At 61.8% G+C, this 27,978-nt stretch overlaps 5 protein-coding genes across 11 annotated transcripts; 1 reads left to right on the top strand and 4 right to left on the bottom strand.

Moving 5' to 3' along the window:
- Nucleotides 1–23: 23 nt before the first annotated feature.
- Nucleotides 24–2,929, bottom strand: MAF1 (MAF1 homolog, negative regulator of RNA polymerase III). Of its 5 annotated transcripts, none has more exons than XM_055314208.1 (8): nt 2,792–2,929; nt 1,907–1,992; nt 1,678–1,806; nt 1,437–1,602; nt 1,181–1,302; nt 979–1,098; nt 674–862; nt 24–553 (listed from the first exon to the last, which is right to left on the bottom strand). In XM_055314208.1, the coding sequence occupies exons 2-8, from the start codon at nt 1,987–1,989 to the stop codon at nt 532–534; spliced, it is 831 nt and encodes a 276-aa protein (XP_055170183.1). In that variant the 5' UTR covers nt 1,990–1,992; nt 2,792–2,929; the 3' UTR covers nt 24–531. The 5 variants fall into 5 exon arrangements, with proteins under 5 accessions (XP_055170183.1, XP_055170180.1, XP_055170184.1 ...); XM_055314205.1 differs by having other exon boundaries at nt 1,907–2,178; nt 2,792–2,924; XM_055314209.1 differs by having other exon boundaries at nt 674–811; nt 1,907–2,178; nt 2,792–2,924.
- Nucleotides 2,930–3,393: 464 nt separating this feature from the next.
- On the top strand, nt 3,394–7,574 carry SHARPIN (SHANK associated RH domain interactor). Of its 2 annotated transcripts, XM_055314202.1 has the most exons (9): nt 3,394–3,830; nt 3,915–4,101; nt 6,190–6,321; nt 6,396–6,537; nt 6,613–6,703; nt 6,783–6,936; nt 7,008–7,126; nt 7,214–7,342; nt 7,420–7,574. In XM_055314202.1, the coding sequence occupies exons 1-9, from the start codon at nt 3,654–3,656 to the stop codon at nt 7,501–7,503; spliced, it is 1,215 nt and encodes a 404-aa protein (XP_055170177.1). In that variant the 5' UTR covers nt 3,394–3,653; the 3' UTR covers nt 7,504–7,574. The 2 variants fall into 2 exon arrangements, with proteins under 2 accessions (XP_055170177.1, XP_055170178.1); XM_055314203.1 differs by lacking the exon at nt 6,190–6,321.
- A 911-nt stretch (nt 7,575–8,485) lies between these two features.
- Nucleotides 8,486–10,840, bottom strand: LOC129502532 (cytochrome c1, heme protein, mitochondrial). Its single transcript, XM_055314204.1, has 7 exons — nt 10,681–10,840; nt 9,954–10,150; nt 9,746–9,872; nt 9,501–9,658; nt 9,238–9,398; nt 8,873–8,973; nt 8,486–8,787 (listed from the first exon to the last, which is right to left on the bottom strand). The coding sequence occupies exons 1-7, from the start codon at nt 10,807–10,809 to the stop codon at nt 8,683–8,685; spliced, it is 978 nt and encodes a 325-aa protein (XP_055170179.1). The 5' UTR covers nt 10,810–10,840; the 3' UTR covers nt 8,486–8,682.
- A 9,827-nt stretch (nt 10,841–20,667) lies between these two features.
- Nucleotides 20,668–23,897, bottom strand: GPAA1 (glycosylphosphatidylinositol anchor attachment 1). Of its 2 annotated transcripts, XM_055314200.1 has the most exons (12): nt 23,705–23,897; nt 23,440–23,619; nt 23,237–23,348; nt 22,999–23,146; nt 22,796–22,897; nt 22,511–22,707; nt 22,240–22,436; nt 21,993–22,146; nt 21,737–21,832; nt 21,387–21,577; nt 21,144–21,314; nt 20,668–21,002 (listed from the first exon to the last, which is right to left on the bottom strand). In XM_055314200.1, exons 1-12 carry the CDS (start codon nt 23,776–23,778, stop codon nt 20,759–20,761), a joined length of 1,866 nt encoding a protein of 621 aa, XP_055170175.1. In that variant the 5' UTR covers nt 23,779–23,897; the 3' UTR covers nt 20,668–20,758. The 2 variants fall into 2 exon arrangements, with proteins under 2 accessions (XP_055170175.1, XP_055170176.1); XM_055314201.1 differs by lacking the exon at nt 23,440–23,619.
- An 846-nt stretch (nt 23,898–24,743) lies between these two features.
- On the bottom strand, nt 24,744–26,802 carry EXOSC4 (exosome component 4). The gene is made up of 3 exons (XM_055314211.1): nt 26,320–26,802; nt 25,254–25,460; nt 24,744–25,143 (listed from the first exon to the last, which is right to left on the bottom strand). Exons 1-3 carry the CDS (start codon nt 26,488–26,490, stop codon nt 24,784–24,786), a joined length of 738 nt encoding a protein of 245 aa, XP_055170186.1. The 5' UTR covers nt 26,491–26,802; the 3' UTR covers nt 24,744–24,783.
- Between the last annotated feature and the right edge of the window lie 1,176 nt (nt 26,803–27,978).

Genomic DNA, 27,978 nt, shown 5'->3' with positions numbered 1-27,978 from the left:
CAGCGCAGAGCCTAGGTCCCCACTAAGTCACAGAAATTTTTATTGGAAACAAACCAGCTGCAGCAAAGTGACACTCAGTGCACGCTGCCCAACGGGCGAGGTGGGGGAGGGGGTACAGGTGGGCGCCGGGGGCTGGACGAGCCCAGGGTGGTGACCACAGGGGCCTGCTGACTGGGTCTCAGGCCCTTAGGGCTGGAGTGTGCAGGCCCAGGCCCGATCCGGACAAAATATAAAAATAAACTCTGTAGTCCAGCTGTCCTTGCCTCTGTCAGTTCACTGGGAAAGGGCAGTGACTCTTCCCACCAGGCCCTGTGCTATCGTCCAACCACAGCAGGGGCAGCTGGAGCCTGTGGGGTAAGTAGACATCCGGAGGCAGGAGCCAAAGGGCTAGGTGGGCGTGGCCTCGGCGGTGCGGTGCCCGAGGCAGGGCCAGGGGCTGGCCACCAGCTGGGGAGGCCCTGGGGCCCCTGGAGTGGGCAGTTCCAGGCACTGGTTGAAGCTGAATGAAGCTGGGGCCTCTGCTCCTGGGCCTCACATACAGATCACCGGGAGCCTGGGTAGAAGGCGGCGCACGGTGAGCTCAGAGGAGCCGACAGCCAGATCAGGCCAGGGGGTACCCACTCTGCCCATCCACGCGACTCCAGAGAGCCAGGCCACAGCAACCATCACACACCTGTCCTCCTCCATAGCGCTGGTCTCCTCGAGTCCGCCCTCACTGCCTCCACCTCTGCCGTCTTCCTCCTCCTCCTCCTCCTCCCCCAGCAACATGTCCAGCTCGTTGCCTGCCTCCGAGGGAGTATAGGTGGATCCACTGGGGGAGGTGTGGGAACTGGTCTTAGGACTGCCTACCCCTGGCCTGTTGCTGACCCCAGGGAGGAGGTCCAGGGAGGACAAAATCAGGAATGGCGTGGGCACAGTGGGGGAAGTGGTGTGTGGGCCCCACAGGAGCTAAGGGAAAGGAGGCCGACAGGTGCTAACCTGATGGAGCGGCAGCTGAAGAAGACAATCCGCTTAAGCCGCTTGTTGTAGAAGAAGTAGTTGAAGGACCAGAGGCTGCCATCCTCCCCAAAGGGATCTGAGTCCAAGTCTGGGTTGTAACTGGGGGGCGTGAGGCGAGAGGCAGTATGAAGGCCCAAGTGCCGCACACACCCGGGGCCCACCTGCAGGGATGCCAGCCTACCTGTAGATGTCACACTCGGCCAGGCAGATCTCCTCGTCCACCGCGTTCCACAGCTGTGGCTTCAAGGCCTTGAAGTCCTCCCGCACCGCCGAAAACAGACTGCAGTTGACTGCATTCACCACCTAGGGCGGTCACAGTTGGGGTGACTAGGCTGCAGGACAGGACGCGTCATCGGGGCAGAGCCAGAGGCCACTGAAGTAGGCAGGGCGGTAAAGACAGCTGGGGGCTGCGGGCCCACCCTTGACCCGGCCCTCACCCAGCTGAGGCTGGGTTCCCTGCTGAACTCGTGGCTTCGGGCTGTGCTGAAGTCATAGTCAGGCCGGAAGGACTCGTTGAGTGTGGCGATCAAGTAGAAGAGGGTCTTGCGGCTGCACTTGTCGCTCAGCGGGCCTTCATCCTCACCCCCCTGGCTCTTGCTCAGTCTGCACAGAGAAGAGCATGAGCCCACAGGCGCTGCACCCCACGGCCCCGGGCGGGCAGACTCTGCCCCGGCTCACCTGCTGGGACTGAGGCCTGAGGTCTGGGGCGGAGACAGTGCCTCCAGCACGTGGGGCTGGCCCTCCTGGCAGAACTGCTTAAACATGTGCTTGTCGTCTCCTGCCATCTTACATGAGTAGCTCTCGATCCTGCAGGGGGCAGGGGGGACCATGGAGCCTGCCACCCATGGGGCTCAACGCAGGGCCGCGGTGACTTGGGAGACGGGAGCCCTTGGAGGCCGGGCCTCACCTGCCGATGATGTGGGCATCGCCGGTCTCCACTGTCAGCTGTGAGTTGATGGCCTCGAAGCTGGAGTTCTCCAACAGCTTCATGTCCTTTGGGGGGGGGGTCCTGTGCTCAGAGGGGCTAGTGCTGCCTGAGGACGGGAGGCCAGTCTATGAGGACCTGGGCCCTGGGGCTCAGCCTTTGGCCTCCCTGCTGGTAAGTGGAGCCGTTAGCAACAAGCTGGGTCCGTCCCCTGCCGTCGGCACGGGCAGGAGAGGCAGAGCAGATCCTGTTACCTGAGGGCGGCAAGCCGAAGCTCCAGCTCGGCCAGCCCCTGCTCCCCACCCCGACACCCAGGGCGCCCTGGGGTCCCGCTCATGCTAGGGTCTGGGGCTTCATCTCCCGGGACACGGCCGTCCCGCCGCAAGAGCATCACCCACCAAGGGGGGTGGGGGGCGTCGCCGCGAGCCCGCGGGACCCCTGCAGTAGCCCAGGGGCCGACTCCTGCGCCCGGTGAGGACCCGCACACCAAGGCGGGGGCCTGCAGTCGGTCACCTGGGCAGCGCTCTCCCCAGTCCTACGGGCTCCCCAGCGAGGCGCACAGGAAACCCATAGGCTTCTCCGTCCCTCTCCGCAAGTGCGCCGAGCTCCTTGGACAGCGCGGAACAGAGGCAGAGGCAGGCCGCAGGACCCCCGAAGGGCCCGGGGCCGGCCGCGGGGCGCTCCGGGGTCAGGCGGCCGCACCCGCCTCTCCGCCCGGGCCAAGGAAAGCCCCGAGCCCGCCGCGGAGAACTACACGTCCCAGGAGGCCGCGCGCCCCAGGTCGCGCACGCGCGCCGGCGCCAAGTCCGCTGGGAGCTGGAGTTCTGGAGGCCTGACCTGGGCGCCCGGCGCCGGGCGGACACCCACCTGCTGGCGCGGCGCTCGCTGGGGCCGGGCCGGGTCGGGCCGGCGGACGTCGGCGCGGGTAAGAGGGCGCTGTGGGCTCCGGGCAGCGCGGGCTCCTCAGGACCGGAGGGCGGCGGCGCGGCCTCCGTTCGGGCCGCACTGTATCCGGGGGAAGAGGCTCCGCGGCGACGTCCCGTTACTCCCGGCCCTGCCGGCCCTGCCGGGCTGCCACCGCGACATAGCCTCGCCCCTGCACGGCGACCGACTGCCGCGACCGACCTGCCCGCCGACCGCCACCCGAGGCCCGAACGAGCGCAGGAGCGGCCGAGCGACTTCTGCTTCCCCGGGCCGGACAACAACAAGCGTCCGCAAGGCCCGGCCCCCCGCCCCTGAGTGGCCGGCTCCGGCCGTCGGGACCTGGAGCTCGGAGCGCCATTGGGGGCGGCTGACGTCGCTCACTCCTCGCGCCCGCTCCGACTGGCTGCGTCGCCTGTCCGTCACGCTCCGGGCCGCCCGAGCCCGCCTCCTCCCCTGGTGCTCATTGGCTGCCGCCCCTCGCGCGTCCCGCCCCTGCTGTCGGCCCGCGCTCCCGCGAGTGGCTGGCGGCCCCCGGGGTGGGCCGGCGGGGCGGGGGGCGGGCCGGAAGGAGCCCGGGGACTGCGTCCCGCACCGGCCGGACGCTGGGGGGTGGGCGCGGACCGTTGGATCCCCCCCCCGCCGCCGAGCCTCCGGGCCGTGTGGGTCCCGGGCGGAGCGGGACCGGGAGGCTGGCGCTCCGACGCTCTGGTGTCGGCCGGAACCCCAAGCGCGCGGCCCCAGTTTCCGGTCGGCCGAGGCGCTCGGAGCCCCGAGCCCACGGAAGCGCGGCCGGACCGGAGATGGGATGGCGCCGCCCTCGGGCCCGGGCCCGGCCGCCGTGCTGCTGGCGGTGCAGGCCACGGTGAGGCCGCTGGGCGCGGGCCCGGACGCCGAGGCGCAGCTGCGGAGGCTGCAGTTGAGCGCGAACCCCGAGCGGCCCGGGCGTCTCCGGCTGCAGCTGCTGGGCGCGGGCCCCGGGGCGGTGAGTGCGGGCGGCGGGGGCGCGGCGCGGCGGTGCGAGGACCGCCCCGGGGCCGCCTAAGTGGCCCGACTCTGCCTTCCGCAGGGCGGTTCGGAGTGGCCCTTGGAGTCCGTCTCCTACACGGAGGGGCCTGGAGTCCGAGGCCCCAGCCGGCATGACCTGCAGCCTCCGCCGGGAGGGCCCGGCGCCCTGAGCCTGCACTTCCTCGACGCCCGGGACGCTCGGCGCTGGGCCGCCCTGGTCCGAGGGGCCGCCATGGAGGGACGCGATGGTCAGTGCGCGGCGGCGAGGACGCGCCCGGGCCGGGGCTGAGCGCTGGAGCCTGTGCGGGGCGGCGGGCGGAAGCCGGGCTCCGGGAGGCTCCGGGAGCGGGAGGGCGACAGGTGCGCAGGGGCAGGGCAGGCAGGCCTGGGGCTGGGACAGCGGGGGCGCCCAGGCGGGATCCGAGCTACCGACCGTGGCTGGCACCTGCTGGAGACGAGGCTTCTTCAGAGACGCTGCGGAGACGGAATTGGCAGGAGTTCGTGGCTAATGAGACGAAGGAGATAGTGGTTGAGGCAAAGCTGGAGGGAGAAGTACTGTGGAGCGCCCAGACAGAGCCTGCGTGCAAGGGCACGGGGCACACGGCTAGCCAGGAGGATCGGGCTGCACCCGCGCCCGGAAGGGTAAAGGCTGGTGGGAAAGGTCACCCAGCTCACTAGGGGAGCGAAGCAAGAGACAGTGACAGGCGGACATGCAGGGAGCAGAGGACAAGGCCACGAAGGTGTCAGAAGAGCTGCCAGAGAGTAAGAAGGAAACCGTATGCGGTGGCGGAAGAGAGGCCCAGAGAGCAGCCTGTAGTCAGCGCCTGCTCTGGACTGAGCACTTCACACCTCGCGGGTGTGGCGTGATCAAACCTCAGATTCTAGAAGGGAGGCAGACACGTAAGACAGGTAAACACGCACTGCAGGGAGCATAGCGCAGCGTACAGACTTGTGGAATCGCCGTGTTGTACGCTTGGAACTACCATGATCTTGTGTGTCGGCCCAAAAATACTTATTAGGTGAAAAGTATGTATTATTTTTTAAAGACTTTACTTATTAGAGAGACAGCGCGTGCACACACAGCAGGGGCCAGAGGGAGAGGGAGAAGCAGGCTCCCCGCTGAGCAGAGAGCCGCCACGCCACCGCAGGGCTCATCCCAGGACCCGGGGGTCACGACCTGAGCTGAAGGTAGACACTTAGCTGACGGAGCCACCCAGGCGCCCGAATTTATTTAAGTTATCCCTACACCCAACATGGGGCTTGAACTCACAACGCCAAGATCAAGTCACATGGCCCACCAGTGGAACCAGCCAGGTGCCTCTCAACTAAGTAGGCTGGGGGGGCTCCTGGGCAGCTCAGTCCGCTGAGCGTCTGACGCTTGATTTCAGCTCAGATCACGATCTCAGGGTTCACGAGAAGGAGCCCAAGTTAGGCTCTGCGCCCAGTAGGGAGTCTGCTTGAGATTCTCTCTCCCACTCACTCTTCACCTCCTCCCCTAAAAAATGTGTATATATATATAATTGAAACAAAAATAAGTAAGATCTTTTCAGATGGTGGAGGAGACTAGAGCGCTGGGAGGGGTTTGCAATTTTAAGTAGGATGGCAGGGAAGGCTTCATTAAGGTGAAACTTGAAGATCCTGGTGGACCCTTCACCCATGTGGCCGGGAAGCAGCAGGTCCGAAAGCCCCCAGGCATGAGTGTGCGTGTGATCCCCGGGGGCTCAGCCAAGTCAGGGCCAGATCAGGCCGGGTCAGGGGGCAGACAGCTGCAAGTACTGAGGGCTGAGGCTGTCACAGGAGCTGCGTCAGCAGTGGGTGGGCTGGGCCTCACGTGGGAGGTAAGCCGGGCAGACAGCGGCACCGCCAGCTCGCCTGCAGGGGCCCAGGAGGGTTTGTGTGGAGTGGGAGCACCGAAGGTGTGCTGGGCCGACGTACCGACGGTAGAGCCAGTAGGGAGGATGGAGGTCCCTGAAGGCACCAGGGGGAGACCACCCTAACTGCGGGGCTCCGGGTGCCAAGGGAGCATCCCTGGCAGGCTCGTGGGGCCAGTCGAGGCGAGAAGTGGCCAAGCTCCGGTGGAAGGGCCTGGCGGGGCTAGACAGGAGCAAGGTGGGGCCCAAGGAAAAGCCAGGTGCAGCTGCAGCTCCGAGGGGTTGGCAGGGACGTTTTAGGGGTTTGCAAGGGCCAAGGTTGGGGGAGGTCTGGCTTAACGTGTGGTCCAGGGCCCTGGCATGGGCTCAGGTAAGCAGGGAGGGCACGTGTCCTGGAAACCGACACCAGACGTCAGGCCTTCTGATCTCAGGAGACCCCCGCCCACCCCACATCTTCCCTCCTAGGCAGCCTGCCCCAAGCCCTGGGCCTAGACACATGCCCTGTGTCCCCACCCAGCCCCCCCGAAGTGCCCACACTCCAGACCCCACAACCCAAGGTGGATCTTTGCTGGAGCCCCAGAGACTCTCTGGAGAAAGGTAAAGGCTGCTGGCAGAGGGGGTTGGAAGCAGCAGGGTGCGTTCAGCCCTGATGGGCCTCTCTCCCCCCACAGAGGAACTGGTGGGGCGCCTGACCCGGGCCATCGAGGACGGGGATGAAAAGGGGGCAGCTCAGGCAGCAGCCCTGCTGGCCCAGCATCACGTGGCCCTCAGCGTCCGGCTCCGGGAGGCCTGCTTCCCTTCTGGCCCCATCAGGTGAGGCCTGCTGCACTCTGACGTCCCAGCCTTCCGGGACACTCAGCCTCCCCCCTGACCTGTATTCTGGCCCAGGCTACAGGTCACAGTTGAAGATGCTGCGTCCTCTGCCCACGTATCCCTGCAAGTTCACCCCCACTGCACCATCGAGACCCTCCAGGAGCAGGTAAGCATGGGGGCCGGGGAGCCCTGCTGGGGGCCGTGGGCTCTGGTGACACTGCCTGGCCTCGATGCTCTGGCCCCAGGTGTTCTCGGAGTTTGGCTTCCCACCAGCTGTGCAGCGCTGGGTCATCGGGCGGTGCCTGTGTGTGCCCGAGCGCAGCCTTGCTTCCTATGGGGTCAGGCGGGATGGGGATCCTGCTTTCCTCTATCTGCTCTCAGCCCCCGGAGAGGCCTCAGGTTAGTGCCTGACGTGGAGGGGAGGGGGGGGGGGAGCTGACACGCGCTGAGCCCCACCTTGTCTACTGCAGGACGCAGCCCTCTGGGCCCCCAGAAGACAGATGGGGAACTAAGTCGCCTGTTTCCTCAGTCACTGGGGTTGCCCAGAGCACCTCAGCCGGCCAACGCCAGCCTCCCCAGCCCTCTTCAGGTGGGTGATGGACTGGGCAGGGTGGGCCTGGGACTCGCTGGGCACCCGAAGGATAGAGAAGCAGCTGCTGTCTCCCCGCCTCCCCAGCCTGGCTGGTCCTGCCCTTCCTGCACGTTCATCAATGCCCCCGGCCGACCCGGCTGTGAGATGTGCAGCACCCAGAAGCCCTGCAGTTGGGACCCCCTTCCTGCAGCCTCCACCCACCAGCCGCCAAAGGTACCAAGGGCAGAGCAGGGGAAGGGGGGGCAGGGTGGTAAAGCCAGCAGGATGACCCATCTTGCCCTCACCCCCAGGTCTCGAAGAGAGAGGATGGCCCGATCCCTCCGGGCCCGAGGTCCCTGGAGCCTGTCCTGAAACTCTCAGGCGACCTTTGCTGACTGCTCACCAGCATCAGGCCAGGGTTGTGGAGGGCTGCGATCTGGAGTCATTAAAGACACTTCTGAGCCAACGGAGTGCCCCCATCTCTGCGCCCGTCAGCAGACCGAGTGGCTGGGAGGACGGAGAGCAGGGGACAACCCCAGGGCGATGAAATGTGGCGGAGGTGGGGCCTGGTCCTCAGCTGGGGGGCAACCCAGTCAGGCCTTGGTGGCTCCAGTACGTGGGACTCCAAACCCCAGGGCTCCTAGAAGCATGGGGCTGAGGCCTCTTCCCAGACACACAGAGTGCCCATCCTGCTCGGGCCACTGACCGTTCCTCCTCCTGCCCACCCAGAAGCTGCGTAGCAGGTGCTCTGCTTTCTCTTTCTGGCTCTCACCCTTCCCAGACTCCGGCCACCACCTGTGGGCTGTTCAAGCCAGGATGCTCCTTATACTCCCCTCCTGGGGGACAAGAACTCAGAAGCTGGGAGCCCTGAGCCATGGCCATGTGCTGCCACCCCGTAACCCCTGCACCCTGCCCCTTCTGACTGTCCAGGCAGGACGCCGGGGGCACGTTCCGGGCAGCCTCTGCCCAGCTCTGCTTCCTCAGCTCGGCTGCAGGCTCTTCCCGTTCCCCAGCAGCTCCTACTTTAGGCCAGGCCTCTCCCCCCATGAAATGCTGCCAAGGGCTCCTTGCTGCCTTCGGGATGAAAGCCAAGTGGTTCAACCTGCTGACAGGTGGCTGCTTACCCGACCAGGCCCCTGGGCCGCGGCTGGCCAAGCCAGGCCCTCTGTGGCTGTGACCGGGTACCTGCACCCATCGGGTGCCGCGGCCCTCTCTAACAGCGGTTCTCCGGCCCACAACTGGTACTGGACTCAGTCAGCAGGCAACATGCTGGCTGGACGACACAGCAGGAACATTCTGGGAGCTCGAGAGCAAGGGTCTCAGTCCCAGAGGCCCCTGCAGACTTGTGCTCCCATCACACAAGAGCTCAAACGTGTCTGCTGAGAAACTTAATTTATTTCCATGATGCGGGGGCTGAAGGGTCTGAACCAGAACCTGGTCTCCTGCCCCATTCCCTCTTAACCAAAAAAAGAGGGGCTTGGCCAAGAGGGCCAGCTGAGGCCTGAACAGGTCCAGGGTGGCTCCTCGGCTCCAGGGCCCCCTCAGGCAAGACAGTGAGTAGCCATGGGGCAGGGTCACTTTGGTGGCCGATACGCCAGCTTCCGGCTCTTGAGGACAGACCACTTATGCCGCTTCATGGCGTAGATCAGGGGAAATAGCAAGCCCATCATCATCAACATCTGGGGACGAGGCAAGCTTAGAGGAAGGAAGCAGAAAGGACCCAAGCCCAGCCCCCAGCCCCTCTCCCGCGCCCAACCCTTTCACCTTGAGCCCCATGCGTTTCCGATGGTCGTGCTCTGGCTCAGATGCCCAGCGCAGGAAGGTACACACGTCCTTGGCTACCTGGGACATGGTAGCTGGGGTGCCTGGGCCAAAGGTAAGTGCTAAGGGCTGCTCTTGGGGGTCCCTATGCAACCTGGGGTAGCCCTGGAGCATCCTCCTGTACAGTCAGATGGCCTCCTGACCAAGGCTGTACAAGCAATGGGACCCCCCCTGCCCGGGCTAGACAGGACCGCGGATGCTAACCCAGCTCAGACACACCCACCCTGAGCCAAGGAGAGTGCAGGGGAAGCATCCCAGCAGGGGGAAGAGGGCCCAGGTTGTTGGTCCCCAAAGTGGGCTCGTCTCACCGTCATCAAACTCCAGGACTTCATCGTAGATGGGAGGCGCCATGCCAATAGCCTGGCCGGGGAAGTAGGGGTTGAAGTAGAGGCCTTCTCGCAGTGACACGCCGGTGGGTGGCTCACAGTAGCCGGTTAGCAGGGAGAAGACGTAGTCCTCACCACCGTGCCTGGGACCGGATCCGAGTCTCCTGAGCCCCGGCTCACACGGAGCTCCCCGCATCCCTCCCCTCCCCCCGCTCCCCCCCACACCCTGCAGGCAGCCCGCCTACCTAGCTCGAGTGATGTAGCTGAGGTCAGGGGGCAGTGCTCCGTTGTTGGCTGCCCGGGCGGCCTCAGGGTTGGGGTATGGTTTGGGGAAGTAGTCGGAGAGCTTCCCTGGCCGCATGAACATCTCCCCATCCTCATTGGGGCCGTCCTGAACCTCCACCTGCCACGAACAGCCCCATCACGACCCTGCCACCCAGCACAGCGGGGGCCCCAATCCCTAGGTCCTCCTCCCCCCCAGGCCCCGCACCTCCTCAGCCAGCGCCTTGGCTTCATCTTCGGTGTAGCAAACCCCCACCAGGTGACGGTAGGCCACATAGTCCATGCTGTGGCAGGAGGAGCACACCTGCTTATATACCTGGAAGCCCCTCCGGATGCTAAAGACAGGCACAGGATTAGGGGCGCCACGGATTCCACCCCGCCCAGTGCCCCCGACCCTGCCCCAGCCAGCAGCGCACCTGGTGTGGTCCAGGGAAGACAGGAGGCCGCGGTGGGACCACGGGTAGCTAGGGGGGTGCAGCTCCAGGTCGCTGGCACTCACGGCAGAATGCAGAGCCACCGCGAGCCCCGCGCCCCCCGCCGCCAGCACGCCCAACGCTGACAGCATCACTTTGCGGCCCCGGGACGGGCCGGCCTTGGACGACAGGGGCACTGCCTGCAAGAGCCCGGCTCAACGCCTGCCAGGGCCCGACCCGGCCCCACCGGGGCGGCCTCCCGCGCCCGCCTCGCCCACCGCCCCCGCCCGGCGCGGGCCACGTCCGCGGGGCGCCCTGCCCGCCCCGTCCTGCCCGGGGGAGCGGCTGCACGGCAGGTGACACGGGCGGGCCAAGGTCACGAGCAGCCGCCCGAGGTCGGGCTGAGGTCGCGCCGAGACGCGGGCCGGGTCTGCGAGGCCGGGGCGGGGCGGGCCTGGGCGCACCCCCCGGGTCACCCCCCGCCCCGAGCCCGCAGCTAGCGCGCCCGCCGCCCCCGCGCTCCGCACAGGGCGCCTCTGCGGCTCGGGGGCCTCGCGCCGGCCCTGCTCCCGGGCGCGCCAGGTGGGCAGGGAGCGGGGGTCCGGCGGGGGCAGCAGCGCCAGGTGGCCGGGGCCGCCCGCTCGCCGCCCGGCCCGCGCCCGGTGCCTCCCCGCCGTGACCTTCAGGGCTGCGGGGCCTCCCGGCGCCCGGGGTCGCGCCCAGCGCTCACCTGAGGCGTCCGCAGCGGGAGCTGGCCGAGCCGCGCGCCACACAGCAGGCCCCGGGCCCCCGCGCCCGGCAGCCCCGCGCCCCGCGGGCCCAGCACCGCCCCGCGAAGCGAAACCGCCGCCACCGCCATCTCGGCCGTCTCCGGCGCGCCGCGGCTCCCGTCGGCCCCTGCGGCGGCCCCGAGCGCAGGCGTCGCGAGAGCCGGGGAGGGGGCGGGGCTCCGCTTGGCCGCGCCCCCGGGCGGTGTGGAAACCGGAAGTAGGGCGGGGCCCGCGGGCGTCTTCCGGTGGCGCGGATGGCGCGGGCCTCGGGGGTCTCGGGCCCGGGGCGTCTGCGAGGCCGCGCGCGCTCTCGTGCGCAGTATTTCCGGGCCTGGCGCGGTGGCCGTCGGGAGGAGTGGTGCGGAAGGCTGGGGACCCCGGAGCACCGGACCCCCGGCGCGCGGCCGCACGCGCTGCTCGCCCTCATCCGTTGGACCAGGATTAGCAGCCGCACGGTGTTACCAGAAACTGAGATGCGGGAGCCGGGGCGCTGACGGCCGGGCTGCGGACGGAGGACCACGGGCCTCGGAGGCTCTGCAGCCCCCCCACCCCCGTAGGAGCCAGGAGGCATTGCGGTCCGCTTTTTCAGAAGTCTGTAAATAATCAAAGGATTGCAGCACCCCAGCGGTGTGGCTTGCTTTTTTTCTTTTTTTTTTTTAAGATTTTATTGATTGATTGACGAGAGATAGAGACACAGGCCGAGAGAGAAGCAGGCTCCACGAGCCCGACGCGGGACCCCGGGGTCACGCCCTGAGCTGAAGGCAGACGCTCAACCACTGAGCCACCCAGCGGTGTTTATTTAAGAAAAATCAATCACGGTAAGAACAGTGAGTTCTGAGGCGTTTTGACCGTTTCTGGCTAAAGCTGTTGGACAGCCCACATTCCTGGTACTGAAGAGAACAGGACACCTTCTGTGCAAATAATTGCCGCGACTTAACGTGCCTGAAACCCCTCCTCCCGCCGCTGCTTAATGGACCTAGTAGCCTGTGCGCTCCGGAGGCTGTTTGTTGAAGACAGTTACAGGCAAGTGTTGTGATTTCAAAGTGGCCTGAGGCCACGGGTAACAGCTGCAGCTGCTGGTAGAGTAACCTGCAGGCTTAAAGGGAAGAGCTGGAATACAGCCGCCACAGGGATGTCAAGAGCCCTACATATTTCTGAAATATAAAAGGTCACAAACAGGGCAGCCCGGGTGGCTCAGCGGTTTAGCGCTGCCATCGGCTCAGGGCATGGACCTGGAGACCTGGGATCAAGTCCCACATCACACTTCCTGCAGGGAGCCTGCTTCTCCCTCTGCCTGTGTCTCTGCCGCTCTCTTTTCTCGGTGTATTCTCATGAATAAATAAATAAAATCTTTTTTAAAGAGTCACCGACATAAATAGGGTGTGCACATGCTCATCAAAGACTTGAAAGAGCCTTGACTGCTTACCCCTGGCTGACCTTGAGCCTCTCTGCATGATGAAGTGAAGCCTGAGACGGTTGCAGGAGCAGGCTTCAGGTGCACAGAGCTATTTGGGAAAGACTGGCAAGTTTACTGATCATAGGCATTAAAGGAAATCTCTGTCCCGCCATGAGCTGACCGTTGAGCTGACTTCAGCGGCTACACAGGACAAATATCACAGACTAGATAGCATCAGGTCAGAAAAATCACTACATAATACAACTGCCACAAACAGCAACGACGAAACTTAGAATCTGATTTTCAGAATCACCATTTTTTTTTTTAAGATTTTTATTTATTTACTCGAGAGACACAGGCAGAGACACAGGCAGAGGGAGAAGCAGGCTCCCTGCGGGGAGCCTGACGCAGGACTCTATCCCAGGACCCCAGGGTCACGCCCTGAGCTGAAGGCAGGTGCTAAACCGCTGAGCCACCCGGGATCCCTTACCACATTATTTTAAATGTTTATTTTTCGACAACAAAAAAAGTATGAGACACTGTGAGAGCAAGGCAGGGGTGCCTCACGGAAGCAGGAGCCTGTCAGGCCGTGATGCGCGGTTAACACTACTGCAGCTCACACCCCATGCCCGATAACTGGCGGAGGCGGAGGCCGGCAGGGTCCCGAGACTGATTAAACCCCTTTAGGAAGGGGAGGAGGAGGCGTGCAGCCAGCCGGCCGACTCTTCAGACATGACCCCTCTGTGCCTTCCCCCGGCTGCGCCCGGCTCACCCCGACAGGACTAGGATCCTTCCCTGCTTCCCCATGAGCTGACCCGGACCTCACCCGGGCCTTGTCTCCCCCGCCGCCCACAGCCCCACTTGAGGCTTGGGTCGCCAACGTCCTGCTCCTTCTGTCACCTGGTTTGTCGGGTGGCTCGCCTTGTGCCGTGTTCTGCGTGCCGTGTGAGAAGCCAAGGTGATCACGTGGTGAAACGTCCTTGTGTTTGGAACCCTGAACCTGCCTTCTAACTATATTGACCTTCCTTTATGATTGAAGGGAGCTGCACTGTGGAAAGCCACAAGTCTGTGCTCCTTCACAGCCTGCTCGAGACACGAGTTCTACTACATATTTGAATAGTTAGAAGAAAGAATTAGTAAACTTGAAGGTAGGTCACTTGAGATTGTCTAGACTGAGGAACAGGAAAAAAAATGACCTGTGGAACACCATTAAACACACCAGTCTATGCATAATTCTCAGGAGCAGAAAAGAGAAGAGAAAGGTGAAGAATATTTGAAAAAATAATGCCTGAAAATTTCCTAGCTTTGATGAAAAGCATGAATCTACACATCCATGAAACTCAATGATGCCAAGTAAGATAAACTAAGAAAGATCCACACCTAGACCCATCATAAATTGTTGAAAGCCAAAGAAAAAGACTCTTGAAAGCAGCAAGGGGGAGTGACTCATCCCATATAAGTGATCCCTAATAAAATTACATATTTCACATCAGAAACCATGGAAGTCAAAAGGCAGTGGGATGACCTTTTCCAAGTGCTGGAAGAATAACCCTACCAACCCAGAATTCTATATAGGGCAAAACTGTCCCTTAAAAACAAAGGAGAAATTAACACATCCTCATAAATAAACCGAAGAGCTTGTTACAAGAACTCTGCCCTCCAAAAAAATAGTAAGTGGGGCCCTCGGGCTGAAATAAAAAAACCTTAAATAGTAACTCAGATCCACTTGAAGGAATAACACCAGCAAAAAAAAAAAAAAAAAAAAAAGGCAGCAATAAAGGTCACTACATAGGTAAATATAAAAAAAATATGAGGGGCACCTGGGTGGCTCAGCGGTTGAGCGTCTGTCTTTGGCTCAGAGCATGATTCTGGGGTCCTGGGATCTAGTACCTCATGGGGCTCCCTACAGGGAGCCTGCTTCTCCCTCTGCCTGTGTCTCTCAGGAATAAATAAATCTTAAAAAAAAACAAAACAAAAAAAAAGAATCTATGGTCACCAGAAGCCTCCACCTAAATGTGTTAGCAGCTTTGTGTACAACTGCCCCAAACTGGAAACAACCCCACTATCTTTGAGCAGGTGAATACACGGGGTCCCTCCACACCTCGCGAGACAGCACACTTGAGCTGCCATTGTGGGGGGAGTGTGGGCCCTCTACCCCCGAAAAGCCGGTTCCCAAAGGCTGCATGTATATGGTTACATTTGTAGGACATTTTCGACAAGAGGACACCGTCATGATGGAGACCCAGGGCATGGGGTGTGCGTGCAGGACAGGCCCTCCCTGTGGTGCAGCAGGGCTGTGTCCGGTGCTGGTGGTGGTTACAAGAGTCCGTGTATGTGATAACCTTTCAAAAACTATACTCCCCCTTCCCCAACAGCAAGGATGCCTGGGCGACTCCACGATTGAGTGTCTGCCTTTGGCTCAGGGCGTGACCCCAGGGTCCCAGGATCGAGGCCCACATCAGGCTCCCCACGGGGAACCTGCTTCTCCCTCTGCCTGTGTCTCTGTCTCTGTGTCTCTCATGAATAAATCTTTAAAAAATATATGAATGCATTTTTGTGTTTAAGATTATTTATTAGAGAGCATGAACAGAGAGAGGGAGAGGAAGCAGGCCTGAAGGCAGACACTTATCTGACTGAGCCACCCAGGCATCCTGAATGCATTTCTGTTGATAACTTTTTTCCTATCTAATCAAAACACCTGCATAAAGTGATAACTATAAGCCTATGTGGATAGGCACAGGATGCATAAAGATGGAATTTGACAATAACATACAGAAGGAGAGAACGACTATAGCAACATCTTTTACTACTACTGAAATTAGTGGTTTAAAAATGTTATTTTTTATTTAAATTCAATTAACATATAGTGTATTGTTAGTGTCAGAGATAGAGTTCAGTGACTTATTTTTTAATATTAGAGAGCAAGTTGGGGGAAGGGCAGAGGGAGAGGGAATCCCAAGCAGGCTCACTGTGGAGCCTGGCATGGGGCTGTATCCCATGACCCTGAAATGTCCCAAGCTGAAACCAAGAGTTGGATGCTTAACCAACTGAGACACCCAGGTAGCCCTAATGATTGATTGATAAGATTTTATTTTTAAGTAATGTCTACACCCAATATGGGGCTCAAACTCAAAACCCTCAAGAGTCCATGCTCCACCAACTGATCCAGCCAGGTGTCTCAGGATTAATTTACTGTTTAACCTAAATCAGGTTATCCATAAAGATAATTGTAATCCCAAGGCAACCACTAAGAAAATTACTCAAAAGGATATAAAGAAATAAGATGGTACATTGGGAAAGATCTACCTAATACAAATGTAGGCAATAATGAAGAAATTGAGGAACAGAAAAAGATATACAGTGCATATAACAGGCACCTGGGTAGCTTGGTTGGAAATCCTGTGACTCTTGATCTTGGGGTTATAAACTCAAGCCCCACATTGGGTGTAGAGATTACTACAAATTAAATTTAAACAGAAGAAAAGCATATAACATAGCAAATATAAATTATATCAGTTACATTAAACATAAATGGATTGGCTCGGCTGGCTGGCTCCGTTGGTGGAACATGCCACTCTTGATCTTGGGGCTGCAAGTTCAAGCCCCACTTTGGGTGTAGAGATTGTGTAAAAATCTTAAAAAAAAAAAAAAAAGTAAATGGATTAAACTGTCCAATTAAAAAGCACAAATTGACATAATGTATTTTATTTTTTAAAATATTTTATTTATTTATTCATGGAGACAGAGAGAGAGGCAGAGACACAGGCAGAGGGAGAAGCAGGCTCCATGCAGGGAGCCCGACGTGGGACTCGATCCCCAAACTCCAGGATCACGCCCTGGGCTGAAGGCAGTGCTAAACCACTGAGCCACCTAGGCTGCCCGGCATAACGTATTTTAAAAATCCAACTACATGGTGTCTATAAGAAACAAACTTTGGATTCAAAGAGACAAATAGGTAGAACGTAAAAATGTGGAAAAAGCTATACCATACTGGGGCACCCTGGAGGCTCAGTGGGTTAAGTGTCTGCCTTCAGCTCAGGTCATGACCCTGGGGTCCTGGGATCGAGTCCCACGTTGGGCTCTTTGCTTGGCGGGAAGCCTGCTTATCCCTCTGCCTCTGCCTGCCACTCCCTTGTCAGTGTGCTGACTCACACGGTTAAATAAGTAAATAAAATGTTAAAAAAAAAAAAAAAGGGATATACCATGCAAACAGCAATGAGAAGAGCTGGATTGGCTTTACTTTTTTTTTTTAATTTTTTATTTTTTTATTTATGATAGGCACACAGTGAGAGAGAGAGGCAGAGACATAGGCAGAGGGAGAAGCAGGCTCCATGCACCGGGAGCCCAATGTGGGATTCGATCCCGGGTCTCCAGGATCGCACCCTGGGCCAAAGGCAGGCGCCAAACTGCTGCGCCACCCAGGGATCCCTGGATTGGCTTTACTAATATCAAACAGCATAGACCTTAAAATAAAAATTGATACGAGTTAAAGAAGGACATTTTATAATGAAAAAACAGAACTAGGGGCTCCTGGGGGGCTCAGGTGGTTAAGCGTCTGCCTGCTGCCCAGGTCATGAGCTCAGCGGCCTGGGATCGAGCCCCGTGTAGACCTCCCTGCTCAGCGCAGTTGTCTCCCTCTCCCCTCACCCCTCCCCACGATTCGATATGTGTGCGCTCTCTCTCTCCCTCAAATAAATCTTTAAGGAAATGAAAACGACCAATCCATCAAGACGACAGAACACAAGCTCAGCGAGGAAACCCCAGACTTGAACGTTGCTGTAGGGCAGTCAAACTTCACGGACACCAGTGAAACTGCGCCCAGCAGCGGACGAGCACGTTCTCTACACGTGGAACACTTCAGGATAGACCATGTGCTAGAAAACAAAACAAGGGCAGCCTGGGTGGCTCAGCAGTTTAGCGCCACCTTCAGCCCCGGGTGTGATCCTGGAGACCGGGGATCGAGTCCCACGTCAGGCCCCTGCATGGAGCCTGCTTCTCCCTCCTCCTGTGTCTCTGCCTCTCTCTCTCTCTCTCTCTCTCTCTCTCTCTCTCTCTCATTCTCTATCATAAATAGTAAATAAATATTTTTTTAAAAAAATAAAATCTAAAAAAAAAAAAGAAAACAAGTTTCAATACTTTTAAAAATAGTAAGATCATACAAAATACATTTTTTGATCACAACAAAATAAAATTAAAAATCAGTAACAAGGGCAGCCCGGGTGGCTCAGCGGTTTAGCACCACCTTCAGCCCAGGGCCTGATCCTGGGGTCTCAGGATCAGTCGCACATTGGGCTCCCTGCATGGAGCCTGCTTCTCTCTCTGCCTGTCTCTGCCTCTCTCTCTCTCTCTCTCTGTGCATCTCTCATGGATAAATAAATAAAACCTTAAAAAAAAAAAAAAGATTCTTTTGGTATATACCCAAGAGAAAATGTGTTCACGAGAAAACTTGTTCATGAACGTTGATAGCTGTGTTGCCGTAATAGCCAAAAAGAGGACACAACCCCCATGTCCATCCGACAAACAGAGAAATGGAATAGGGCATGTCCACACAACGGAACGTTGCTTGGCCATGCAGCGTTGTGACACATACCACATGGATGAACTCTGAAAGTGTTAGGCTAAGCGGAAGAAGCCAGGCCCAAAAGACCACGTATGTATGAGGCCATTCCTATGAAATCCATTCATGAGGCAAATCTGGAGTTAGAGAGATTAACGGCGTCAGGAGCTGGAAGGGGACATGGAGTCGGTACAGGTTGCTTTTGGGAGCAATGAAAATGTTCTGAAGGACACACACAGGCCTTGGAGACCAAGGCAAGGAGCCTGGTTGTACCTGGAGTGATGGGCATCCCTGAAGAGAGGCCAGGCTGACGCCGGGTCCAGGGTTGGCTGAGCGTGCTAAGGAGAAGGTGTTAAGGTTGGGATACTGTGACTTACAGGTAACACTGGGGCCTCAGAAGAGGGGCCTGGAGGGAGATAGGATCTGAGCGTGGGCTTGCAGGAGCAGTTTCTGGGTAACAGTGTCCGGAGCAGCCCCCACGCTGCCTCTGTGGAAACCTCAGGTAGAGTGGGGCGACTAGGCGAATGGTGTGAGAAGAGCACAGAAGTTTGGGACACCCAGGGGAGGCGCTCGAGGTGCCCCAACGCCAAGTAGGGCATCTGCAGAGGGCCTGGTGGTGGGGAGGCTGCGAGGCGCTCTGGATGGGTGGAGGGTGGCCTGCCTGGCCAGCGGCCTCGACCTCACCCTCCTGTGCTCACCCCACACCACCAGCCCTGGGCAACCGTCTAGGCTCCTGTGGACGCGGTCAGGTCTGCCCCTGGAGCCTCCTCCTGGACCTCCAGGGGACCTCCTTCCTTTTTTTCCTTTAAACAAATACAGAAGAATACTCCACAGCGCATCTGACCTTGGGCTGGAGAGGTGGCAGGAAATAAGACGGCGTCCCTGCCTCGGTGCTGCCCTCCTGGGGCGTGGGAAGCAAGCAGGAGAGGAGTGTGTTGGAACCAACTGTCAGCACAGGGCTGGCTGCTTCAAGTCCGTGCGGCTAGCGCCCGAGGCCTCCCGTGAGCTGGACTCAGCAGCGGTCCCTCTGTACCGGCTGGATGGTCTTGTGGCAGGAAACCCCAGGTATAGCGCTCACGTAGCCCAGTCGAGCAAACCAGGGCTGCGTGATGCCTTTGGCTGGTCCTCCCTCCATCCGCAACACAGGCTCCCCGGCCCGTCGACAACTTCACGTTCCAGCGTTGCCTGCACGTTCCCGCGGGCAGGAGGAAGGCTGGGCTCGAGGGCAGTCTCTCTGGGGGGAGGTCTTTGCCGGGTGTTCGCCCTGGAGGCTTCGGCTGGTCGCGCTGGCCACGGCATTGTCACAGGCCACAGCCTGAGGTAGAGAAGAGAGCGGGGCCCTGTGGTAGGACTCGCGGAAGACCCTGCCACACCAGCAGGGCACAGCACTTACGATGCGCGCTCAGCCCCTTGGACACCTGACCTACGTCTTCACGGCCTGACGGTTGTTTTTTTTCCAGTAGGCTCCACACCCAGAGGGCACCCAGTGCAGGGCTTGTCCTCACAGCCTGGGGTGAAGACCCGAGCCGAGATCAAGCCACTTAGCTGACTGGGCCACCCAGGCGCCCGACATCTCCCAGTACTGCGGCCCAGGCGGTGAAGCGTCTGCCTTCGGCTCAGGCCATGGTCCTGGGCCCTGGGATCGAGCCTGGCGTCAGGCTCCTGGCTCAGGGAAGAGCCTGCTTGCCCCCTCCCTCCCCTTGCTCGTGCTCTCTGGCTTTATCTGTCAAATAAATAAAGCATTTTTAAAAAGATGTTTGTACTAGTGACGTTACTGAAAATCACAACAGAAATCACGCTTCCCCGACAAATCAACTTTGTCGTTCCCACGGTTTCAAGGCTTCTCCACGGAGGGGAGGAACTCTGCGCAGGTAAGCTCAGGACACGGACGTGGCCTTTTCGTTTTTGTCTCCGTGGTCTGTTCCACGACTTAACAGATCTTCATGATTTGTGTTTTAAGTGACCAAGTGCAGTCAGAAGTGGCTGATGGAGGCCACGGCTGGCCCAGGCCCGGAAGGGGGTCTGTATGGGATGCCAGCCGGCACATGCAAATCTCTGTGCGCCTTGGAAGACAGAAGACGGCGGGGAAGGGGGGCCTGACCTGGCTGGGAGGCCCTGGGGCTGCGGGGCCGCAGAGCAGTCCGCTCAACGGTAAAGGGCCTGGAGGTTCCAGCTGCATCTGGGGAGCAGGCCGGCCAGCGCCTGGTGTCCTCCAGCGCCCCTGCTACGATGCTGCTCACATGTTTGGATCACCAAGGAACCGGCAGGGCTGGGGGTTGAGCTTCCTCGGGCGGCTTCCCGGGCCACAGCATGCTGGGTGTGTGGGCACTGCCTCAGTGCGGAGGCCTGCGGGAGGCTGACTGGCCTGCCGCCCCATCCGGCACTGGGTGGCGCTGGGCTCCCGTGAGCAGACCAGGCCCTGGCATCGCCCAAGAGCTAGTTTGCTTTTTCTCTTCCCTCCAGGGAGGACACTAACCTCCCAGCTCCTAGCAGGGGTCCCAGCCCGTGGCCTGTGGGCTCCTACGTGCTGGGCGGGCTCTCGCTGGTCTAGGCTGGTTCAGCTCTGAGGAAGCTGGGCCGGGTGCGCCTCCATCCCCACACCACAGGCCTTCTCTGCAGGGCTCCGGCTCCAGCCCCTTTGCCCCTTCACCTCCAGTGCTGAACACAGCAGTGTGGTCCCTGGGTGCCTCAGACCCCGTCAGGCCCCTTCACTTCCCCAGCACCCTACCTCCCACCGTGACGCTCGTGGGGCTGGCTGGGCCCAGGGCAGGTCTGTGTATGCGGTTTCCAGGCCCTGAACCCAGTGTCCAGCCAAGGCTCTCCTCCGAGGCCAATGTGGCTGGGCCCACACTGCTGCCAGCAGCAAGTGGACCAGGGCAGTGCCCTCCAGGAAGGAGAACGTGGGAAGGCCAGGCCTCAGGCAGAGCTTCTCAATCCCCCGGGCTGGAGCCCCCCACGGACACCAGACAGTTGGCCAACAGCCCAAACGGCAGCTGAAACAAAACTCCTGTTTATTTCCCAAGGAGACAACATGGGGGTGCTTGGGGAGCTCCACCCAGAGTCTATGCTGCAGGACAGCCACGCATCACTTCCAGAAGAGCACATTCCAGAAAAGCAGCCAGCAGGGGTAGAGGCCCAGAGCCAATAGTGGAAAGAGCATGGCGCCATAGGTATGGTGTTCCAGCACGCCCTGGGCCACTGCCGCCAGGAACAGCTGCCAGCCCTCGGCCAGCGAAAGCGGCGCCTCCTGCAGCTCTTGCCAAAGGAACAGGCTGCCCAGGAGCGTGGCTGCAGGGCTCGTCAGCACCAACAGGGTGGCATAGAGTGGCCTGGGTGGAGAGGCAGGGTCAGGCGGGGCCCCGTGATGGGGGCACCGGGCAAGGGCAGAGTCTGTGGTCAGGAGCAAGGCCCCGGGGCTGCGGGGGGGCACCTCCTGTGGGGCAGTGTGATGGGGGCTGAGCAGCACGTACCGGGGCCCACAGGGCTTGGTGAGCGCCGCGGCAGGCACCGTGGTGACAGCCAACAGGAAGCCCAGTGAGAAGTTGGTGAGGGCAATGCAGGTCAACTGTAGCGCCAGGTAGATGACGGCCACTAGCTTCAGCGCCATCCAGCCTCTGTCTGGGGCCCGTGCACTCACCACCCTGTGAGGGAGGGGCTCAGAGGTGCTGCCTATGTGTCCAGCCCCCCCCCCGCCCCGCGCCCTAGCTCCTCACCACTGGGTGCTGTGTGGAAGGGCTAGGCCGGCTGCATAGATGGCCAGCAGGGTCAACACCACGGCCTCGGCCTCAGCCACGGGGAAGTGCTGGGTGGCCACATGTTGGCCCAACACTGGCAGGATGTAGAGGGCCAGGCCCATAGCTTGTGAGATCAGCAAAGGCGCCACAAGCGAGGCCAGCCCCACGCTCTGCAAGGGCACACGGACACTGGGGGGATAGGCCCTGGGGCTGGGGGAGCCCCAAGGATCCTCGCCACCACCCCACGATCAACACCGAATCGTGGCAGTAATATAATCGCCCAGAGGCCTGGAAGCCCACCCCCACGGCAGGAAAAGAGGGATCATCACCTGTGCTGGCTGGAGAGGAGGACTAGGTCCAGGGCCCGCCCCAGCCTCCTCGGGGCCCACTCCCGCCTCGTGCAACTGCATCCACAGCTCCAGAGCATGGTCTAGTCAAGGACGCTGACGACACCTGTGATGGAATTTGCCCTGGCAGGGGACCCAGGGCTCACTCCCACTCCCCCGCTTCAAGGATGGAGGCTTCCCCCAGCCCGGAGCGCAGAGGACCTGAGGGCTGGCCACAGACAGTGGGTTCAGAGGATATCTTGAGGCCAAGGACTAAGAGCAAGAAGCCAACAGCAGGCATGTAGAGGCCGATGGAGACGAAGCGGGAAAGTGCAGGCAGCAGGTAGAAGAAGAAAGACTGGTGTAGGCGCTCCAGGAGGTGGTTGAGTTTGCGGAACACGCCCTCCAGGGCCCTGCGGGTGCGGCAGCATCATGGCCAGCCAGGCCCCCTAGTCTCACCCCCCCACCCCCCCCAGGCACAGAGGGGGGCACCAGCAGCCACTTACTTGCCCACTGCCACTAAGTCATACTTGTACTGCCGGAAGCTGTTGATGCCGCGGATGGTCAGGGCCTCCACACGGTAGCGCAGGAACAGGCCGTGAGGGCCGTGGGGGCGGCCAGAGGCCTGCTGCAGAACCATGAGCAGGAGGGTCTGCAGGCCCTGCAGCGGCCCGTCTACTGACGTCCAATCCTGGGGCTGCAGCTGGAGGGTTTGCGCACAGGGTCAGAGGAGCCTGAGGCAGGCCCCACGCTGCCCGGGCAGGCAGCCCTCCTTACCTTGCCCTGCAGAGTACACAGCAGTCCCCCTTTCTGACAGAAAGTCTGGAAGAGGTTGAGCAGATCGAGATTGGGCAGCTGCCCATTGAGCCCCTCCACGGCCACGTCCAGGCTAGTGACCACATCAGTGCTCAGCTCCAGGGCCACAGCCGCCTGGATCGCCCCAGCCCGGCCCTGCAGAGGGGAGGACTGCATGCCTGTAGGAGCAGGGGAATGAGCTCCTCTGGGGGGGGGGGCTGGTGAGGACAGTGACTGAGAAAGGGTGGGCAGGGCAGGAGTACCCACCAGTGACGTTGACGTCGTGGTAGGCCTCAAGCCAGGCCTCCGTGCCCAGGAGGTCTTGCTCTGTCACCAGGAAGATGATGTCTTTGGCCCAGTAAATCTGCCCTGGAGGCCAAAAGCCAGGTCAGCAGGGTGGGGAGCAGTGACCCCCCCCTCCCCCACCCCCACCCCCCCCCCCCCGGCCAGGCGCAGCCCCAGAGGCTCACCCCGAAAGTGGGCAGCAAGTGCCAGCAGCAGCCCCACAGCCTGGCTGTTGGTGGCGTCGGAGCCACAGGGCACGGTGAGCACCAGGGACTCGGTGCTGGCGGCGCGCGGGGCCCGCAGGATGCCATACACGTTGGTGCCCGACACCATCTGTGGGCAGATGGTGGGGGGTCGGCTCCACCCTGCCCCGACGACCCCGCCCCCCCGGAGGCCCCGGGCGCGTCCCCGTCCCCGCGATACATAGCGCTCCTGGGCCTCGTCGGGAAAGGGCAGCTTCCGGGAGAAACTCTGCGTGTACACCTCCAGCCCCACGGACCGCATGGCGCGCTCCAGCCAGGCCGCCGGCAGAGCCCTGCGGAGCGGGCGCGCGTCAGCCGAGCTCCCGACCGAGCAGCCGCCGAGCCCCGCCCCCGCCGCCCCCGCCCCCCCCCCCCGCCGCTCACCCCGCCTTCCTGCGGTGCGCCGCGAAGTCGCGGGCCCAGCCCCGGGCGCGCTCCCCACCCGCGAACTGCTCCTCCACCATGGTGGAGCCCATGGCGTTCTCCGACATGTAGGTGCGCTGCGTCAGCGGCGGGAAGGCCAGCGCCAGGAACCAGGCGACGCCCGCCGCGTAGCTCAGCGCGCTGCAAGGGGCACCGGGCATCAGCGGGGCCGCCCCCCCGCCCCCCCCGCCCGGGCCCGCGCGCCCGCCGCCCCGCCCGCGCTCACCACAGCGGCGCGTTCAGCCGCAGCACCAGGCGGGCGAGGGCGCGCCGGCGCACCGGGTCAGACAGGAGGCCCATGGCGGGCGCCGGCGGCTCCGGGGACTCGGGGGTTTCGGGGGACGCCCTCGCCGCCCACTCCCGCCGCCCACCCCGCGCGGCGCTCCCTTCCGGCCGAGGCAGCGCGCCCGCCCGCACTTCCGGTCCCGAAGGCCCTCGCGCCGCCGCGCATGCCCGGCGCGGGGGGGCGTGGCTCGGCGCGGGGGCGGGGCCGCCGGGCTGCCTGTGGACCGCGGCGAAGAAGCTCCCACTTGCAGAATCAGAGACGGGAGGGCTGGGGCCGGCGGGAGGACCGGAGAGTACGGACACCGGGGCGCCGGCAGCCTCATTTCTACGGAGGTCAGGCCGGCAGTGAGCGCACAAGGGAGCTCAGGGGAGCCCAGCGCCGAGGGCACCCGGGTCAGATGACCACAGGGAGGAAGGTGCACAGGCTACTCTCTGCCAGAACGGGTCTCAAGACCTGGGGTATGTGGACTAGAAAGTGGGGAATCCTATTCAGATCAGGAGGTGCCCGGGTGAGGGCGCAGGCCAGCGCCGCAGATGTGTGTGAAGACTCCCCACCCCTCCACCCCACCCCAGGGGAGAACATTTGTTGTGCTTTCAGAGCCTAAGGCTAGGGAGGCCCAAAGGGCTCCCAGGGTGGAGGGGGCCATGCAGTCCAAGCCATAGTCCAGAGGATGTGGGCTGTGGATGTGCTGGCCAGCTGGCCAGAGGATGTGGGCTAAGGATGTGCTGGCATAACAGCTTGGCTCGTTATGCCAGGCCCTGCCTCACTGCTCAGCTGCCTGAACCTTTCCTGGCACAATGGCTGTTCATTCGCAGATAGGCTCCCCGACCTTCCTCTTCAGGGTTTGGGTCTTGAAGCTGGAGAAGGTATGTATTTCACGTGCAGGGGATGGGTACGGTTCCTAGTCACGTCCCAGAGCAAGCACCAGGTCAGGATCTGAGGGTGTGCAAGTGCTGTGCGGAAATTAAAGTACAGCAGATTGTATGTGGGTTTTATTCTGGGCATGGGGGGCCAGATGGTCAGTCCCCCAGCAAAATAGAGGCCTCGCGTACATGCTGCCGAACCACACGGTCCAGCACGGTGTGCACATCACGGGCAGCCCGGGCAGCCGCCTCTAGCACCTGCTCCAGGTGGTCCTCATGTAGCCGAGCATCCATTTCAAGCAGTGCAATCTGGCCTGAGGCCGGCAGCAAGGCCAGGGCCAGCTGGGGGCCACCTGCTGCCTCTTCCACGTGGCTGAGGTCCGCCAGGGCTGTGTTGTCCACAAAGCCAGCTGAGCAGGCACACACAAAGTCCCGCATGGGTATTCCCGCATCCAGCACTGCCAGCGTGGCTGCATTCACACAAGCTGCGTAAGTCCCGCCATCTGCCTGCAGCACCTGCAAAACCGCCCAGTGGCATCGGTCCATTAGGCTCTTGTCCCGACTCCCATCCTTGCTTCCCCTTCCTTCCCCCTCCCTTCCTGGGTTGATGGCTGCTGCTTGCTCACCTGTACATATATATCTATCTGGGAACGTGGGTGCAGCTGTGTAAGAATGGCTGCCTCAAATGTCTGACGTAGGTGCAGGCCCATCTCGCAAGACTTACGGTCCCCATGCGGTCGTCGCTTGCGTTCGCCTGTGCTGAAGGTCGCAGAGCTATACTGACAGTTCACCAGGGCCCTGTCTGGCAGGGCTCGAGCCCGGGAGCCCCGGATCTGGGGGAGGAAGCACACATGAGTCAGGCTCACCCCTCCGCAGCTACACCTTCCCCTCACCCTCCCTCTACTTCCGGCATCTCCATAAGCAAGCAGAAGGACCTCCGTTGGAGGGCCAGTTGGCCAGTCTCCAAGTCATCATGTCTGATGTTACTTCTCTTAACAGGCCTCCTTGTTTCCATCCCTGCCTCGTCCCCTGCTAACCCATTCTCCATCCGTGGCCAGAGCAGGTGTGTTCACAAATATCCAGGCTCGGGATGCCTGCGTGGCTCAGCAGTTGAGCGTCTGCCTTTGGCTCAGGGTGTGACCCCGTGGTCCTGCATGGAGCCTGCTTCTCCCTCTGCCTGTGTCTCTGCTTCTCTCTCTATCATGAATAAATAAATCTTAAAAAAATATATCCCGGTTGATGTCATCTCCTGTACACTTTCTCTGCGTCAATGTCCTGCCGCCTCCTAAAAGCTTCCCCATCACCCGTGAAATCCTAAGTCGTGTCCCTGGCCTACAGCGCGGCGGGTTCCTGCCTCCCTAGAGCCCCCCGACCTCGTTCCGAGTTGCTCCCCATCTCCGCCGCTGCGAACGCGCCCCGCTACGTGCCCCGGCCACTTCCCCGCTCCGGCGTGGACGCCAGGCAGTAACAGCAGGTGGGTTTAGCCACAGTCCCTCCGCTCACGGAGTTGACGCTCCGCTCCCGAGAAGTCGAACGCGGAGCCCACGGGCTTCGGAAAGGCAGGGGAGGGGCTCCCCAGAAGAGGAAGGCGGTCGGGGAGGCGTCGCCGGGAGGACGAGGTCAGGCGCCCCCAGCGCGGGGGAACCCAAGCCCCGCGCGCCCCGCCCGCCCCGCCGGCGCGCGTCCACTCGCCTCGTGCGGCCCGTAGACCACCGCCAGCGCCTTGGTGTTGCCTTGCTCGATGTAGGCCGAACCGTCGGCCTGCGCGAACACGCCCATCCGCGCCTGGATCTTGCGCAGCTCCCCGGAGCGCCGTCCGTCCACCCGGTAGCCCTGGTCCGACAGGAGCTCCAAGCCCGCCATGTCGCCGGCGGACGGCCGCGCTTACGACTCCCGCGAAACTACACTTCCCGGCGGCTCCGACCCACTTCCGGCTTCCTGGGGGCCTACGGCTTCCGGCGGTCCGACCCCCACTTCCGGCCCGGGGAACTACGGTTCCCCCGGGGGCAGGCGGCGCCCGGGGCCGTTTGGAGAGCTGTCCCACGGCTGCCCGAGGCGGAGACCGGATGCGGGGAGACTCGCCGGCCGCGCCCCCTCGGGCTCGTCGCAGGGCGGTCCTGACGCCCCCGGGCCTCCCGGGGTCACGCCGCACGCGCCTGCGCCGGGTCGGGGGGGGGCGGGCTCCGGCCTGCGTCCCGCCCCGCCCCCTGCCCGCGCCCCGCCCCCTGCCCCGCCCCCGCCTGCGCTACCCGCGCCCCCTGCGGCCCTGCTCAGCGCCCGGCGCGCCCCCCGCCCCTCCCCCCGCACCCTCCAGTGCTCCCGTCTGCTCTTCTCCGCTCACACTAACCGCAGACGGATCGGGAGCACACGCGGTTGTATAGCCGCGTCGCATTGGGGACGCCGGTTATTTTAATGAGAGCATTTTATACACTTTTATGGTTTTCACTCAAAAAAGACCTTGAGAAATGGGCCCCAATAACCCTGGGGAACGCCCACTAGTTTCCGGTCGGCCGCTCGGTGCCCGCGGGGTGGACGCGCCCGGATGCCCCCCCGCTGCTGCACGGGGGCGGGGGCGGGGGCGCGCGGGGCCGGGCTAGAACCCCGCGGGACTCCGAGGAGTGGCCGTCGCGGACGTCCTCCCCCGTCCTGACTCGTGTTCCGACACCTCCTGGCGGCCCAGCGCCGTGGAACCGCCCCCGGCCAAACCCTCCTCCTCCCCCCCACCCCCGTCCCCGTCCCCGTCCCCGTCCTGGTCCCCGTCGTCCCCCTACCCCTACTCGGTCCCTGTCCCCGGCCTCGTTCCGTCCCCGTCCCTGTCGTCCCCCTCCCCCCGCCCCGTCCCCGTCGTCCCCCACCCCGTCCTGGTCCCCGTCCCCGTCCCCCCTTCACCCCCGTCCACGTCCTGTCCCCGTCCCCATCCCAGTCTCCATCCCCTTCCTCGTTCCGGTCTGACCTGGCGGGACGCTCATGCGCCGCACAAGCTGCCTTATTCGTCCGCTCTGCTGAGCCCGGGCTTCAAGGGCGAATGTGGGAAGCGGAGCCTACAGGGCTGGGTGCCGGGGAGGTGCGGCCCGGGGCCTGGGGACACCCCCCTTTCCCGCCAGCTCCCACTGTGCAATAAAACCAGCGAATGAAGATACCCTCGCCCTTTCCAGAAAGGGATTGAGTAGGGGCTGCGTGACTTAATCTCAAGGCATCCCCTTAGCGATTTCCAATAACAAAGAAGAATCCGTTGTCAAGTCTGGCAGCCGGAGGTTTGCCTGGGCTCCTCAGGTGGTTTGCACTTAGGATCTTTCCCGCCTCTAGTCCTGCAAGTGGCGACAGGCGAGGCCTCGGGGGCTTCCTGGCACA

Source organism: Nyctereutes procyonoides, unplaced genomic scaffold, assembly GCF_905146905.1.
Source record: "Nyctereutes procyonoides isolate TBG_1078 unplaced genomic scaffold, NYPRO_anot_genome, whole genome shotgun sequence".
Lineage (NCBI taxonomy): Eukaryota > Metazoa > Chordata > Mammalia > Carnivora > Canidae > Nyctereutes > Nyctereutes procyonoides.
The sequence above is the reverse complement of the archived record's forward strand: the minus strand, read 5'-3'. Positions and strand labels throughout refer to the sequence as shown.

Bases quoted from the DNA above. Each gene is read 5' to 3' on its own strand.
- MAF1 (XM_055314208.1), bottom strand. From the start codon at position 1,989: ATGAAGCTGTTGGAGAACTCCAGCTTCGAGGCCATCAACTCACAGCTG. The intron at 1,099-1,180 runs GTAGGCTGGCAT...CACGCCCCCCAG, and splicing joins GCCGAGTGTGACATCTACAG to TTACAACCCAGACTTGGACT. The intron at 554-673 runs GTGTGTGATGGT...CCTTCTACCCAG, and splicing joins AGCGCTATGGAGGAGGACAG to GCTCCCGGTGATCTGTATGT.
- SHARPIN (XM_055314202.1), top strand. From the start codon at position 3,654: ATGGCGCCGCCCTCGGGCCCGGGCCCGGCCGCCGTGCTGCTGGCGGTG. The intron at 6,538-6,612 runs GTGAGGCCTGCT...ATTCTGGCCCAG, and splicing joins TTCCCTTCTGGCCCCATCAG to GCTACAGGTCACAGTTGAAG. The intron at 7,127-7,213 runs GTGGGTGATGGA...CCGCCTCCCCAG, and splicing joins GCCTCCCCAGCCCTCTTCAG to CCTGGCTGGTCCTGCCCTTC.
- LOC129502532 (XM_055314204.1), bottom strand. From the start codon at position 10,809: ATGGCGGTGGCGGCGGTTTCGCTTCGCGGGGCGGTGCTGGGCCCGCGG. The intron at 9,399-9,500 runs GTAGGCGGGCTG...ATCCGGTCCCAG, and splicing joins AGCTACATCACTCGAGCTAG to GCACGGTGGTGAGGACTACG. The intron at 8,788-8,872 runs GTGAAAGGGTTG...CCTCGTCCCCAG, and splicing joins GGAAACGCATGGGGCTCAAG to ATGTTGATGATGATGGGCTT.
- GPAA1 (XM_055314200.1), bottom strand. From the start codon at position 23,778: ATGGGCCTCCTGTCTGACCCGGTGCGCCGGCGCGCCCTCGCCCGCCTG. The intron at 22,708-22,795 runs GTGGGTACTCCT...CTGCTCCTACAG, and splicing joins CCACGACGTCAACGTCACTG to GCATGCAGTCCTCCCCTCTG. The intron at 21,003-21,143 runs GTACGTGCTGCT...CTCTCCACCCAG, and splicing joins ACCAAGCCCTGTGGGCCCCG to GCCACTCTATGCCACCCTGT.
- EXOSC4 (XM_055314211.1), bottom strand. From the start codon at position 26,490: ATGGCGGGCTTGGAGCTCCTGTCGGACCAGGGCTACCGGGTGGACGGA. The intron at 25,461-26,319 runs GCGAGTGGACGC...TTCCTCCCCCAG, and splicing joins TGGTCTACGGGCCGCACGAG to ATCCGGGGCTCCCGGGCTCG. The intron at 25,144-25,253 runs GTGAGCAAGCAG...GCGGTTTTGCAG, and splicing joins AGATAGATATATATGTACAG to GTGCTGCAGGCAGATGGCGG.